General features: G+C 36.7%; 1 protein-coding gene across 19 annotated transcripts in view; it reads right to left on the bottom strand.

Moving 5' to 3' along the window:
* Positions 1-16,399, bottom strand: part of Erc2 (ELKS/RAB6-interacting/CAST family member 2) — an 885,961-nt gene that overhangs the window by 438,489 nt on the left and 431,073 nt on the right. For all 19 annotated transcript variants that reach the window (XR_012912096.1, XR_012912099.1, XR_012912100.1 and 16 more), the window contains one exon: positions 526-719. Coding sequence is in view for 13 of the 19 variants with exons in the window: in XM_075988882.1 (XP_075844997.1) it covers positions 526-719 (194 nt within the window). In the remaining 6 variants the exon portion in view is untranslated. The remainder of the gene's footprint in view (positions 1-525; positions 720-16,399) is intronic.

Below are 16,399 nucleotides of genomic sequence, written 5' to 3'. Positions count from 1 at the left end.
ATTTTTCCAAATATTCTAAGATTCTCTTAAAAGATAAATTTCAAGGAATAATTTGTGTGGTGTGCCAAAAGACATCCAAAAAAAAGCATGAGGCCCCCTTCCTCTTATTTTGAAAGAAGAAATTCCAACTATATTTCTCCATATTCTTTCTACTTGTGACAAACCAAAACCACAAATGTTATCTTTAATGGAAAAGAATGAAAGTGATAGTCCAAAACCCAAATTTTTGCTTATTTTCTGGCACAAGTACCAGATCAGAGATGGCCCTCAAGAAAGCTAGACACTGTTTTCCTAGACACTGAAGAGGTCCTTAGTCCCTCCGAAGAGAAACCACGTGCCTCTGTAGTATTCCACAGGAAGACAACAGCATCCCTTGCCTGTCCAGCTATATTCCTCACACACAACTTCCTTTTAATTTATGGTATGGGTATAAAAGTTTACATTTCAAATCCATCACAACTCAGAATGTATACCAAGCTAGCAGTATTTGCTCACCCTTGACAAAGCTAAGGACACAGAACTCACCTCTCAAGCTCTGCGATCTTCTTATCTTTGTCGTTCTTTTCATTCTCCACCTCCTTGAGGATCTCCAGCAACCTGTCCACCTCTGCTTGAGCCTTGCCGCACTCATCGCGATAGTAAGAGGCTTCCTTGTCCAGCTGCTTCAGTCGGTCTGCAAACTCAGGGTTCATCCTGGAGTCATCTTCAATATTATGTGCCTTCAACATTACATTTTTAAAGAAGGTGGTTAAGACAGTGGTTGAGAACAACAGACAGTGTAGTCACCAATGGCCCAGAAAGTAACTTTGGAGAGAAAATAACCAACAAGAATTATGGGTATTCTGTCAGTGAGAAGGCAAACTGGGAAACAAAAATTATGTATTTCAGCTACCTTAGATAACATTGGCTTTAAAGTATATGATAACTTCCCATGGTGAGGCTCTTCTACTACTGATGTTTTATTATGTTAAATTTTGGTACTTTTGACATTTCCTTTCCATCAAAATATGTGGGACAGGTAAAGAAAGAGACTTGTGTCTTTGTTCTGTTCATTCGGTAAGAAGGATGGAGATAATACAGTTCCTCACAAGGCCATTTATATTAAATGTTTCCATTTTCAATCCAAGAGAATTGAAAGGCAGAGTGGTAAATTGTTCTCTAAGGCCTGGGAAGGGCCTATGTAACCAGGTAGCATTGAGGAGAATGATTGACTGAGCATGTCACCCTAATGAGAAATACCAAGAGAAGCAGTTTGGAATGAAGACTTCTTGAAGTAAGGAAGGGCTTTCCAGCTAACAGTCATACCCATAAATTCTTATTTACTTGAATAGGTTTAACCTAAACCATGAGAAGATGAATGAACTAGGTGATGAACAAGCACACAGACAAGACTCTGCAAACACATGCATGAGTAGATAGCACTGTACACACCAGAACAGACACGGTCAAGAACAGGCAACATCACTGCAGAATAATTTGCAGCCAAAGTCTGTGTGGTTTTGTGTGTGTGTGTATGTGTGTGTGCGTGTGTGCATGTATGTGCGTGCACGTGTGTGTGTGTGTGCATTATAGTTTATTTTTTCCCAAAATAAACTTTTGGCTGAAATATTCCCAGACAGATGAAGGAACACCGCAATGTTTGCCTACCCCTTGTTTCCCTTTATTCCTAATTGGCTTCATCAAAGAGCAGGCAGGGAGAAAACAAGTAGTTTACCAAGGGTGCACGTTCAACATAGAAAGTTCAGAGAAGTCATACATCCGTGTGTGGAGTCATAGAACATCAACAAGTGATTAAACGGAAGCTGTTCTGCTTTCCAGCTAGGTGGAGCACATGTCCACGGTGCTTCTGTGCACGTCTTGTATTAATTTCAGGGAAAAAACAAGGCAAGCAAGCTATAGCTACTGTGGAGTTAAATGGATCATGCATGGTTAGAAAAATTAATACTAATACTACTGTTAGAAGGTCGACAGTCTTTGCAATGATTTAGTAAAAAAAAAACTCAAATTAGTATAAATAAAATAAATTTCTTACTCATGACAAAATCATTTTAAATAATATTTTGCATGTAACATTATTTAAGCATGAGGATAAAGGGGAAATAATTTTTCATATTCTTTAAGATTTCCTTAAGAAATAAAATCAACTATGATAAAGAAGTTGTAAAAATCCATCAATTCAACATAGTATTATGAACTGGTTATTCCCTTTCACCAGCAGACCTCAAAAGCATTTTCATCTTATTTAGTGTGCACTCTGGGCCTCTTTGTAACATATTATTGTACTTTTTAATTATTAGTAAAAAAGAAACATGAATTAATATGGTTTTAGGAGTTTGTTCCTATAATAATTATATTTTATACAAAGTACTTAATATTTAAATAGCTTAACATCTACTCTAATAATTTAGAGAAGATCATTTCAATTTAAAATGAACTAACTATATACTCACTGATATCTGTGATCAAAGTGAATTTCAATACTTTTGTGGCAGAAAAACAGTTTTAAATAGCTAAAATATATTTTAATCATCTCTTTCCATTATTAGACTGACTTACCAGTATTCTATGACAACTAAAAATCTTTTCATATCACTGTCAAATTCTCCAATAAATGCCATCAAGATCTTAAAAAACAATTAATGAACTAAGCAATGAGTAGTTAGAAACATGAATAAACATTTCAGAGTAAAAATTCCTTTCCCATGTCTTATGTGTGATATAGACGAAAGGTTAACATTTATCTGTAATACTCTACATTGTTTTATTTTAAATTATTGAGGTTATTATTATTACTACTACTACTATTATTGTTGTTGTTATTATTATTTTGATGAACAAATAAATGGTTAGTAGCCATGAAACATCAGTTCTTCAGTTCATTTTGTAAAAGAATTTTATACAAATTTTATTTATTTATTATGTATACAATGTTCTGCCTGCATGTATGCCTGCATGCCAGGAGAGGGCACCAGATCTCATTACAGATGGTTGTGAGCCACTATGTTGTTGCTGGGAATTGAACTCAGGACCTCTGGAAAAGTAGCCAGTGCTTTTAATAGTCTCTCTCTCTCTCTCTCTCTCTCTCTCTCTCTCTCTCTCTCTCTCTCTCTCTCTCTCTCTCTCGGATTTCACTGTTTCACTGTGTAGCCCTGGCTATCCTGGAACTCAGTCTGTAGATCAAGCTGTCCCCAGACCCATAGGGATCCACCTGCCATCATCATTGCCTGGCAAAGTTCTAAATCTCAATTTGTCAGAGGGCAAATCAAATGTGCTGTCTAAGGACAGTGAAAAACAAAATGGCAAACAACTAGAAGATAATATTCATGTTCTATTATGCTTATTTTGTAGTAATCTCAAGCATACGACTTGTTGTATAGCTAGTTTAATCGGTTTACTCAGTTTTCATCAACATATTCACTAGGAAAGCCTCTCTGGAAGGTTTAGGAAGACTGTACAGGCTGTTTCTGGTAGGCATCCATGTCTTTAACAGTGGGTGAAATTAGAGAAGTTTATACTAGGGAAGCCTCTCTGGCAGGTTTAGGAAGAATGTACAGGCTGTTTCTGGTAGACATCCATGTCCTTTGTTTGATCATAAGAAGACAACGCAAGGTCAGTCTTTAACTGTGGGTGAAATTAGAGAAGTTTATATTCTTTTCAATCAAATAAGTGGGTATGGATAAAGGACTCTATAATGCATAGACAAACAGAAATCTATCAAAAAACAAAAAACTGCCCTGCATCTTGAAACTACCACTGATCATTCATGCAGTGCTGAAAGTAGGTCATGTCATTAAAGCCCACTGGCAAGTTCACAACTGATCCAAGTCTGTTAGATAAAACCTGGACATGCTCTTTCCTTTTAAAAATGACTATACAGCTTCATGTGTACCCATATTTAAAATCCATCTCGCTCATCTCCAACACAAGACTACCGATTTCAGTGCAAAATATTTCTGCCAGACTACTGTCAATCCTAAAGAAGCATCCTTAGAGGGGCCTTTTGATAGACATGGAAAGATGGCATTATAAAAGATTCACATCAATAGAAACCTTAAGAAAGACTCATATAAGGACACGAGGAAACTCTTTCTTAGGGTTCATGTAATGGCAATGACAGTTCCTAAGGACTAGGAGATCTGTAAGTCCCCAGTCCAGTCTAAGTACAAAGGACAAATGTCTGCATAAATTTCCAAAGAGTTATCAGAGTTAAGCAGCTCTGAGCAACATGAACTGCAACTGTTCCAGCGCAGGTGCAAGTCTCTAGTCGGGAGAGAATGAGTGTGCTGGGCTGACCCACTGCCATGGGGCCAACACTGCACACCAAAAGCTATGGGAGGTAACCAGGCTTATAGAACTAATGCTTCCTTCAAAGGCCTAAGGCAAGAACAATCTCTAAAAATGGAGAGATAGGTAGACTGTTGCTTTTTCAAAGGACAAAAAGTTGCTGCATCTACAATGGATGTAGCCTAATGTATCCAAGATACTGCAGGCTGAACACAAAGTAATTTATATTTCAAATATAGCACCACTGTATGAAACTACTGCCATGGCATCATTCTTCTGAATTTGAGACTTCAGTGAAAACAGACAGCAATTATTTCTTCCTAAGGAACTAATGGTCCAACAAGAGTTTGTCGAGCTGAGAACTGGCCCATGTCTCTCTATGTCACATCATTTTCTTTCTACTTTAAGTAATCAGGAATTGGATTCCTGAAAATAGAGACCGGTATCAGATGTCTCAGAATGTGTTTATCATGAATATGGCCAAGAATGCCAACACAAGACATTCCTCCAGTTACTAACTATTCATTCATTTAGTAACATAGATACTAAACTTTTGCAGTCATTAAAGGCAAATCTGGGTATCAAGTTCTGTCTCAAAATGTTTCTTGAGGAACTTGGGGGAACTCTCAAGTGTACTGTAGAAAAACAGGAAATTGGTAAAGCATAGGACAGAATGTAGTCTTACATGCAAGTCCTGTAAGTTTGGGGTTCTCAACACCATGTCTCTTGTACTTTGGAATATATAGAAATTCCCCATAAATTGTAATAAAAACAAGGGTGGAAGCCTCACTAATGTGGGCCAGCCGCAGCATCTGGATGTGAACTGACTCTGAAAGCCGGGGAAAAAGCACCAAGGGGACGCTCACCATGATACCTCGCAATTATCGTAATGAAAGTGAGCAGAGCTATGTCGGGAACCAGGCAGGATTGTAGTTGACTGATGTATCTCAATCAAGGAAAAGAGTGGTTAGCCCCAAAGCTGGCAAGGGTCATATTCACACACCTCGAGCTTATTTCTACTTAATCTTATAAAGGTTGGACACTGTTTCAGTGAAGTACTAATCCATAATTCCAGATGTCTAAGAGGGAAAACATTAACTTCAGTCCAGAACCCTGCTGTGACAGAAGGCAGGGGACATTCACTTATAATATTATATAACACTCCCTTGGAAATGGGCCCTAACAATTTTTAATAAAAAATGATTTCCCTCAAAAACAATGATTAGTTGTATCCATAAAGTACAAGCCAACTGTTAGGTAATGAAGCTGTTGATTTTTCATCCCTGCTGCTTCTAGACTGCAGCAGTAATTTGCTAAATTTATGCACTGTGAAAATGTGATTCTCAGTTACAGCACCCTGCTGTCTCAATGTCCACAGACGGTGTCTTCAACATTCCTTTATAGCATAATAGCAGGACGGAGTGTTAATAATTTTAGATATTTACATAATTCTAGGCTATGAACAAAACAGACTCATTAAGTTTTACAGAACTACAACATATTATAAAACTTAAATTTGGGTTCAAATAAAAATGAATGCCAGATATAATTATTGATCCTAAGTAATATATTTTGAAAGTAATAATAATATATCTTGGAATCTTGTGTTCTATCATTCTAAAGAAAATTAGTCTTTCTAAAATTCAAATTGACTAAATTCAGAGTATTCATAATCAGCATATTAGAACTCTACCAAAAATTTTATTTCATAGATGAAACAAATATGATATATATAAATAAATATAAATATTCCAAAGATGCACAAAAATAAAAAACAATATACTTAGCATATTTTATGATTCTTCAAATAAAAATGTAATTATTAATATAATTCCTCTTAAATCAAGAATTTCTGAAAATTAGAAACATTGAGAACTAAGGTATTATCTAGACAGTCTAAAATAAAACATGTAACTTTTAACCGTGTCATTTGGAATGCTATTCGAGTTCTTTGGACATTGAAAGACTGCATCATTTGTTGGATATGTGTTTGTGTACATGTGTATTTGCATGTACTATCTATATTCCTTGAATTATATTGTAAATAGTTATAAATAACTGTAGCTTTCTACCATGCCACAAAATATTGGTTTAAGAGTGAATCAAATCGTTTCCAGAAATAGACTTTTAAAAAGAGGAATTGCTACAGCTAACCGACAGCCTTGGCGATGCGCACAGTCAGCACGTGCGCTTCCTAGGAATGCACAGGACCGAAGGACATACTAGACAGGAATGTCTTCCTAAACATTAGGAAGATGCTTTGCTCTGTGTAGAATGGAAAAAAAAATGCCTGAGTTTTGTTGTTATTTTTGTTTGTTTTGTAAATTGTTAAAGAAAACGTGAGCCCTGCACAAAGTATATCTACCAGATATAGGATTTCAAATGGATATTGACTGGCCAGGGGTCTCATGGGAGCAAATCAGAGGGGTTTCAAGGGCACCCCTGCCAGCAGCAAGGTGGCCTCAGTGCCCATAGCAAAGCACTCAACGTGTCCAGAAAGGCTAAAGATTCTTCTAAAATATACGAAAGACTTCTGGATCCTAGGGCTATAACCAAGATAGCACTGGAAGCCAGTGATAAACTCTATATCTTGTCTAGAATTAAAAACGGAGGGAGGAAAATTATTCAACCTACATTTATTTACCACAACAAGACAAAACTCCTCCAGGATCAGAGTCTGGCAGTTAGGTGAGGAAAGATTACTATTAGGAGGCCCAATAATGATTCAAAAGCAAAAGCTTAAGTTCCTATGAAATGACAGTAGCACATTATTTATCAGAATGGAATAGCTAAAAAAAAAAGTAAGTATTTAGTAAGTGTTTTATTTGTATTCTAGAACATATTTACAGAAAGACTTCAAAGCCCAATCCTTATTTATCCTGAGTGTAGACGTACAGACACTGTACTAGCTGTAGCATGTGCTCTGTTGTTATTGGTTGGTTGGTGGGTTTTTTGTTTGTTTTCCAGACAACTGGATAGCTCTGGCTCACTTGGAATTTGCTTTGTAGACCAGGCAACCCTCAAATTCACATATATTCTCCTGCCTCTGCCTCCCAAGTGCTAGGATTAAAGGCATGCGACACCATTCCTGGCTTATGAATGTTCTTATATATTCAAAGTGGCTATAGTAAATTCACCAGAAGTGTGAAGGTGGCCATATTCAAAATAAACACACAAGAGAAAACACTTCCTGGATATCAAAACTGGTTAGAAAACAAAGGAGAAATGTACCAGTTTCTGTAACAGCTTAAAAATTATGTATGTGCATATGCTTCATGATAGTGTCAAAAATAAATAACCCAGGCCTATAATAGAAACATGTCAAAATTGCACTGTAGAGAACCACTAAAAAAAGTTGGGCCATGTTTATGAATGGTAAGAAGTGATATTAGAAATGTATCAATGTATAATATAGATTATCATATAGGATGAATATAACTCTAAAATCACCAGCAATTGTGATTTTTTAATTGACAAAAGTAACCTTGAAGTTAACCTGGAAGGTTAAAAATAAAAAGTGAAAAACTCCTGAACAAGACAGGAGAAAAACAGGGAGAATCAACTGAGAATATGCCCCACTAGATGCTTAAATATCACAGCCACGAGAGTTAAAGTCCTCACCCAACAAGGGACACAGCTAAAACTGAGACATTCACCCCTCCCAGAGAATACAACACAAAACAGTGGTGTCAAGGCCAGCGAACACTTGACAAGCAGTGAAAATAGCTTATAATTTAGAAAACATATTTTACCTCTCAATTTAATAAAAATACACATGATAAGAGGTATATCGATATAAAAATAGTATTAAAAATTTTAATACATGTGAGTGAAATCAGAAAAAAAACTTCAAAGGCTAAAGAAAAGGAGAATATTCTAAAAAATAATTCCACTGGTCAAAAGCTCCAAAACAATTCCCTCTTTATTAAAAATTAAATAAAATTGTCACAATATGAGAAGAAGTTGTTTATAGGATAGAAAACAACTCACATGAACCAAGAACAAACCCGCAGATTACAGACAAGAACTTAAATGGCCAAAGGAACTAATTTCCAAAAGAAAAAGTACCAAGCTAATAATATATATTTAAACCCAAAACACATTAGAAATTAAAGAGAAGGAAAAAATGACCTAGAGAATTTTTAGAAGTTATGTAAAATGACAGCTCTCTGTGTGGGCCAGGGTGTGGTCAAAAAGTCACAAGGTCACATTTAATCAGTGCTGGAAGAAGTCTCTCTGAATTACAACTGAGTAACAACTACTGGTCGAGGGTTTCAGTCTATGAAATAGGAAAAAGGAGAGGGAGAAGGAAAGAGAAAGAAGGGTGGAGGTGGAGGAGGAGAGGAAGGGACAATGGAAGGGACGAGATGGGCAGTGGGGGGCTTATCACAGCTTTATTTGTGGAACTGGCACAATCAGAGAAAATGTGTGATCAAAATCATTGTAATAATGAGACCAGAAGTATATAGCCATTAAGGGTATTCTGAAAAAGTAGTTAATGACATGAGGGAATTCTACTGTAAGAAAATGAGATATAAAAACTGAACAAACATTTTCATGGGATTTTGATCCAGGGCTCTAGGACGTGGTCTTGTCTGCTGCAGGACAACTGATAGGCTGAGGGGGAAGGGTCTCTCACTCTAGCTCTTCGCTGGCCTGCACAGTAAGAGTGGAGCAGGCAGCTTGCTTGTGGTGCTCTTTCCCCTTGGGCAGCACAACCGCAGAGGCGTCTAACCTGTCCTGAGTCGGTGAGTGTTTACCCCTAACATACATCTAAATAAATTCTTTGAAACCTCTCTCAGACTCTCGTGGATTCTCAGTACATCTGGCACCAAACGTTGTTTTGGTTTTTTACAGGATCCCATAGAGATATCATTGCCCCCAAGACAGCTGGAAATAATTCTAAGAAAATGACGCCTCCTCTCCCAACAGATGGGAGGAATAGGTTTTGGTTTTTCTCAGGGTTGGCTATAAGTTATTATAGGGTTGGGGGCAGAATAATAAATAATAGTAGACTCAGGAATCTCATTTGGTGCAGAAGAAAGGGGAATAGATAGGATAGTATAATATGGTAGATTAGTATATCTACTTGTAAACTATTTTAGCAATTATTAGTTTTAGACAATTTGCATTCTATATTTAATACATATTTAAAATTATTTTGTATTCCTGTCAAAGATAATTTTTATATTGATACAAATTGAAAATTATATTTGTCATATTGTGTGTTTGTATTTCTGTTTACAATATTTTTGTACACAAATGTAAAATTTTTTGCCATATTGTATGTATGTTTCTACTCCTACTTAAAATATTTTGTATATTGATACAAATTAAGGATATTTTTCTCATATTGTACTACACACATTTCTACCTCTGATCAAGATATTATATATATCATTACAATTTTGAGGCCATTGTCCCAATGCTACACATCTGTTTAAAGATTGCTTATTTTTATGATGTGAAGCTTTGGTCTTTAAGCTACATAGGTTATTAAGAATTACAGGTTAATTGCCCCATAACAACCATCAGACCCTGAAAGCTACAAATCCCACCCTGCCCTCAAACTCACCTATACCCCCCATCCTCACTGGAACTATGAAACACAGCCTGCTACTACTCACAAGAGGTAAGTGACCAGCCACCTAGCAGGACACGGAACTCTCTAAGCCCTCCATACCAGGGCAAAACCTTGGGCCCCTCCCCCACTTGCCTCGGCTTCTCTAGCTAGCCAGCAGGAGAATTTCCTGCAGGTAGGCTGCTCCAATACTCCCATCCCAATCACTGGACCCCAAAAGCTACAAATCCCACTCTGCCCCCAAACTTGCCTATTCCCCCTTCCTAAAAGCTTAGTGGAACTCTAAAACACAGCCTGCTACTACAAAGAGAGGACCAAGAGGTGAGTCCCCAACCACCCAGCAGGACACCCCACACGATAGAACCTTCATACTGGGGCAAAACTCCTTCCCCCTCCAGGACCTGCCTTCACTTCTATAGCCAGTCAGCAGGTGAGTTTCCTGCAGGTAGGCTGCACCAAAACTCCTGAGACACAGACAGCGACAGTACAGAGCAGACCAAGAACAGTTCCCAAGATACAGACAGTTACTGCAAAGATTGAACCAAGATGCAAAGACAATGCTGGCATCAACTGAAGGAAAAGATGGGTAGGTACCAATGTTTAAATTCATCCAACAACCCTAAAAGCAACCAGAACCCAGTGATCAAACAATAGGAAGACTTGACCATCCTAACCCAGAAGAAAAAGAAGAAAACGATTTTAAAAGCAATTTATGAAGATGATGGAGACCTTTAAAGAGGAAATTAAAAGTTTCCTTAAAAAAATGGAGGAAGGGCTGGAGAGATGGCTCAGAGGTTAAGAGCACTGATTGCTCTTTAAAAGGTACTGAGTTCAATTCCCAGCAACCACACAGTGGCTCACAACCATGCAAAATGAGATCTGAAGCCCTCCTCTGTCATGCAGACAAGCATATATTAAATAAAGTAAATCTTAAAAAAATAAATAGATCAAAAAGAAATGGAGGAAAAGGCAAACAAAAAAGTGGAAGAAATTAATAAATTTCTCAAAGAAACTCAAGAAAACCAAAAAAAAGCGATCAAACAGGTGAAACAAACAGTTCAAAACTTCAAGTCTAAAATAGAGGCAATACAAAAAAAAAACACAAACCAAGAAAATTCTGGATATATAAAATCTGGGTAAATGAATGGGAACAACAAAGGCAAGCATAACCAACAAAATATAAGAGATGGAAGACAGAATCTCCGGGGTTGAAGATACTATAAAGGAAATTGATTCATTGGTTAAAGAAAACATTAAATCTACAAAAAGCTTAACACAAAACATCCAGGAAATCTGGGACACCATGAAAAGAAGAGGAATAAAAGAAGAACAAGAACTTCAGCTCGAAAACACAGGAAATATATTCAACAAAATCATAGAAGAAATTCTTCCTAACCTAAAGAAGTATATTCCTATGAAGGTACAAGAAGCTTACAGAACACCAAATAAATTGAATCAAAAAAAATTCCCTTGCCATAAAATAATCAAAACACAAAACATACAAATTAAATAAAGAATATTAAGAGCTGCAAAGTAAAAAGGTCAAGTAACATATAAAATTAGACCTATCAGAATTGCGCCTGACTTCTCAATGGAAACCATGAAAGCCAGAACCTAGATGTGCTGCAGACACTAAGAGATCATGAATGCAAGCACAGACAAAGGTTTCAATCAACATCAATGGAGAAAACAAAATATTACTTGACAAATCATATTTAAACACTACCTATCCCCAAATACAGCCCTATACTAAGTACTAGAAGGAAAACCCCAAGCCAAGAAAGATAACTGCACCTACAAAAACATAGGCAACAGATAGCCTCATACCAACAAAACCCAAAGAAGAGAAACACACACACACACTACCACTGAAAAATAACTGGTCATTAATATCTCTTAATATCAATGCACCTATAAAAAGACACAGGCTAAGAGAATGGATACAAAAGCAGGATCCGGCCTTCTGCTGTATACAAGAAACACACCTAAACCTCAAAGACTGACATTACCTCAGAGCAAAGGATTAAGAAAAGATTTCCCAGTCAAATGGACCTAAGAAATAAGTAGGTGACACTGTCCTAATATCTAACAAAAGAGATGTCAAACTAAAATCAATCAAAAAAGATGGAGAAGAATACTTCATACTCTTAACAGGAACAATCCATCAAAATGAAGTCTCAATCCTGAACATCTATAAAAGAAACATTACTAAAGCTTAAATTGCACATCAAACCCCACACACTAATAGTAGGAGACTTCAACACCCCACTCTCCCCAATGGACAGTTCAATCAGACAGAAACCTAACAGAGAAATAAGAGAACTAACAGATATCATGTCTCAAATGGAATTAACAGACATTTACAGAACATTCTACACAAACACAAAAGAATAGACCTTCTTCTCAACACCTCACGGAACCTTCTCTAAAATTGTTCACATACTCAGTAACAAAGCAAACCTCAATGGTTACAAAAAAATTGGAGTAAGCACCTGTATCTTATCAGATCATCATGGTTTAAAATTAGAATTCAACAGCAACACTAATTTCAGAAAGCCCACAAACACATGGAAATTAAGCAGTGCTGTACTAAACCACCCCTGGGTCCAAGGACAAAAGAAAGAAAGAAATCAAAGACTTTCTAAAATTCAACAAAAATGAAGACACAACTAACTCAAACCTATGGGACACTATGAAAGCAGTGCTAAGAGGAAAATTCATATTACTAAATCCCCACATAAGGAAAGTAGAGAAAGCTCACACTGGTGATTTAACAGCACAACTGGAAAGTTCTAGAACAAAAAGAAGCAGACTCACCCAGGAGGCGTAAAAGACAGGAAATAACTGAGGGCTGAAATCAACAAAATAGAAACAAAGAAAATAATACAAAGAATCAATAAAACAAAGCAGGTTCTATGAGAAAAATCAACAAGATAGACAAACCCTTATCCAAAATAATCAAAGGGCAGAGAGAGAACATCCAAATTAACAAACTCAGAAATGAAAAGGGTGACATAACAACAGACACTGAGGAAATATTGAGAATCATTAGGTCATACTACAAAAATTTGTACTCCACAAAATTGGAAAATGTAAAAGAAATGGACAATTTTCTGGATAGGTACCACATACCAAAACTAAATCAAAACCAGATGAACAATTTAAATAGAACTATAACCTGCAAGGAAATAAAAGCTGTCATCAAAAGCCCCCCAACCAAAAAGCCCAGGACTGATGGTTTCAGTGCAGAATTATACTAGAACTTCAAAGAAGAAGCTAATTCCTATACTCCTCAAAGTGTTCCACAAAATATAAAAAGAAGTAACATTGCCAAACTCTTTCTATGAGGCTACAGTTATCCTGATGCCAAAACCACACAAAGATTCAACCAAGAAAGAGAATTACAGACCAATCTCACTCATAAACATAGATGCAAAAATACTCAATAAAATACTGCCAAATTGAATCCCAGAACATATCAAAAAAAATTATCCACCATGATCAAGTCAGCTTCAACCCAGAGATGCAGGGATGGTTCAATATATGAAAATCTATCAATGAAATTCACCATATAAATAAACTGAAAGAAAAAAAAAACATATGATCATCTTATTAGATGCTCAAAAAGCATAAAAAAAATCAACACGCCTTCATAACAAAGGTCTTAGAGAGATCAGAGATACAAAGACCATATCTAAAAATAATGAAAAGCAATATACAGTAAGCCAACAGCCAACATCAAATTAAATAGAGAGAAACTCAAACCAATCCCACTAAAATCAGGAACAAGACAAGGCTGTCCACTCTCTTCATATCTATTCAACATAGTTCTTAATATTCTGACTAGAGCAATAAGACAAAATAGGAGATTAAGAGGATTCAAATTGTAAAGGAAGAAGTCAAACTTTTGTTATTTGCAGATGATATGATAGTATAAATAAGTGACCCCAAAAACTCTACTAGGGAACTTCTACAGCTGATTACCTTCAGTAATATGGCAGGACACAAGATCAACTAAAAAAAATCACAACCCTCCTATATTCAAATGATAAAGAAACTGAGAAAGAAATCAGATAAATATCATCCTTCACAATAACCACAAACAAAATAACAAAACAACAAAAAAATATTTTGGGGTAACACTAGCCAAAGAAGTGAAAGACCTATTTGACAGGAACTTTATATCTTTGAAGAAAGAAACTGAAGAAAATACCAGAAAATAGAAAGATCTCCCATGCTCTTGGTAAATAGGATTAACATAGTAAAAATGGCAATCCAACCAAATCAATCTATAGATTCAATGCAATTCCCATCAAAATTCCAACACAATTCTTCACAAACCTTGAAAGAACAATACTCACCTTCATATGGAAAAAAAAACAGGATAGCCAAAACAATACTGTGCAATAAAGGAATTTCCAGAGGCATCACAATCCTTGACACCAAGCTCTATTATAGAGCTACAGTAATTAAAACAGCTTGAAATTGTAATAAAAGCAGACAGGTTGACCAATGGAATTGATTCAAGACCTGGATATTTACCCACACACCTATGAACACCTGATTTTTGACAAAGAAGCTAAAAATATACAATGGAAAAAAGAAAGCATCTTTATCCAATGGTGCTGGCATAACTGGATGTCAACATGCAGAAGAATGACAATAGATCCATATCTCTCCCTACACACAAAACTCAAGTCCAAATGGGTTAAAGACCTCAATATAAATGTGACCACATTAAACCTAATAGAAGAAAAAGTGGGAAGTATATTTGAATATATGGGTACAGGAAACTACTTCCTAATTATAGCCCCAGTAGCATAGACATTAAGAGCAACAATAAATAAATGGGACTTTCTGAAACTAAGAAGCTTCTGTAAAACAAAGGATTCAGTCAAAAGACAAAAAAAGCAACCTACTGAATGGGAAAAGACCTTCAACCACACATAAGACAGAAAAGTTATCTCCAAAATATATAAAGAACTCAATAACTTAGACATTAAAATTCCAAATAACCCCATTTAAAAATGGAGTGCAGAACTAAACAGAGAATTCTCAACAGAAGAATCTCAAATTGCCAAAGACACTTAAAAAATGTTCAGCATCCTTAGCCATCAGGGAAATTCAAATTAAAACAATCTGAAATACCATCTTACACCAGACAAAATGGCTAAGATCAAAAAACACCAAAGATAGCTTCTGCTTGAATGGATGTGGAGTAAGGGGAACACTATTCCATTGCTGGTGGGAATGCAAACTTGTACAACCACTTTGGAAATCAGGATAGTGGTTTCTCAGAAATTTGGGAATCAATCTATCTCAGGACCCAGCCACTCTTGGGTATATACCCAAAATATGTTTAATCATGCTACAAGGACATCTGTACAACATGTTCATAGCAGCATTATTTGTAGTAGCCATAACCTGGAAACAACCTAGATGTCCCTCAATTGAAGAATAGATAAAGAAAATGTGGCACACTTACACATTAGAGTACTACTCAGTGGGAAAAAAAAACCCAAAAAACAACAAAAAATGACATCTTGAAATTTACATGCAAATGGATGGAATTAAAAAAATCCTGAGTAAGGTAACTCAGATCAAGAAAGATGAACATAGTATGTACTCATGCATAAGTGAATACTAGCTGTAAAGCAAGGAATATTGAGCCTATAGTTCATGATCCTAGAGAAGCTAAGTAACAAGATGAATCTTAAGAAAAACTTACATTGATCCACCTGGAAAGGGCAAATAAACAAGATAACCTAACAAATTTGGAAGCATGGGGGTAGGGGAAGTAAGGAGGGCACAAGAGGAAGATGAAAGGAGAAGGGGAAAGAGGAGGCGAACTTGAGGGAATGAGATAGTCGAGATGAAGGAAGGACAGAGATGAGAGCAAGGAAAGAGATATTTTGATTGAGGGAGCCATTATGGGGCTAGCAAGAAATGTGGTACTAGAGAAATTCCCAAGGATCCACAAGGATGATCCCAGCTAAGACCCTAAGCAATAGTGGAGAGGGTGCCCAAACTGTCCTTGCCATGCAGTCAGACTGATGAATATCTTAAATAGTAGCATAGAACCTTCATCCAGCAACTGATGGGAACAAAGGCAGAGAACCACATCAGAGCACTGGATTAAGTTCCCAAAGTCCAGTTGAAGAGTGGGAGGAATGAGAATATGAGCAAAGAGGTCAAGATAATGACAAGGACACCTACTGAAACAGTTTGCCTGAGCTCATAACAGCTCACCAACTCCAGCCAGACAGATAGGGTCCAAACTAGTCCCTCTGAATGTGAGTGACAGTTGTATGGCTGGGGCAGACTGTGGGGGCCACCGGTAGTGGCACCAGAATTTATCCCTGGTGCTTGTACTGGCTTTCTAAAACCTATTCTCTTTGTATGGATACCTTGCTCTTCCTATATTTAGTAGAGAGAGTTACAAGCTTTCCCCATATTAATGTGCCTTACCCTCTCTGAGGAGTGGATGGGGTAGGGTGGAGGGGTAGGTACAGGGAATGGGAGGAAGGGAGGGAG

Source organism: Microtus pennsylvanicus, chromosome 10 (assembly GCF_037038515.1).
Source record: "Microtus pennsylvanicus isolate mMicPen1 chromosome 10, mMicPen1.hap1, whole genome shotgun sequence".
NCBI classification, from domain to species: Eukaryota; Metazoa; Chordata; class Mammalia; order Rodentia; family Cricetidae; genus Microtus; species Microtus pennsylvanicus.
The sequence above is the reverse complement of the archived record's forward strand: the minus strand, read 5'-3'. Positions and strand labels throughout refer to the sequence as shown.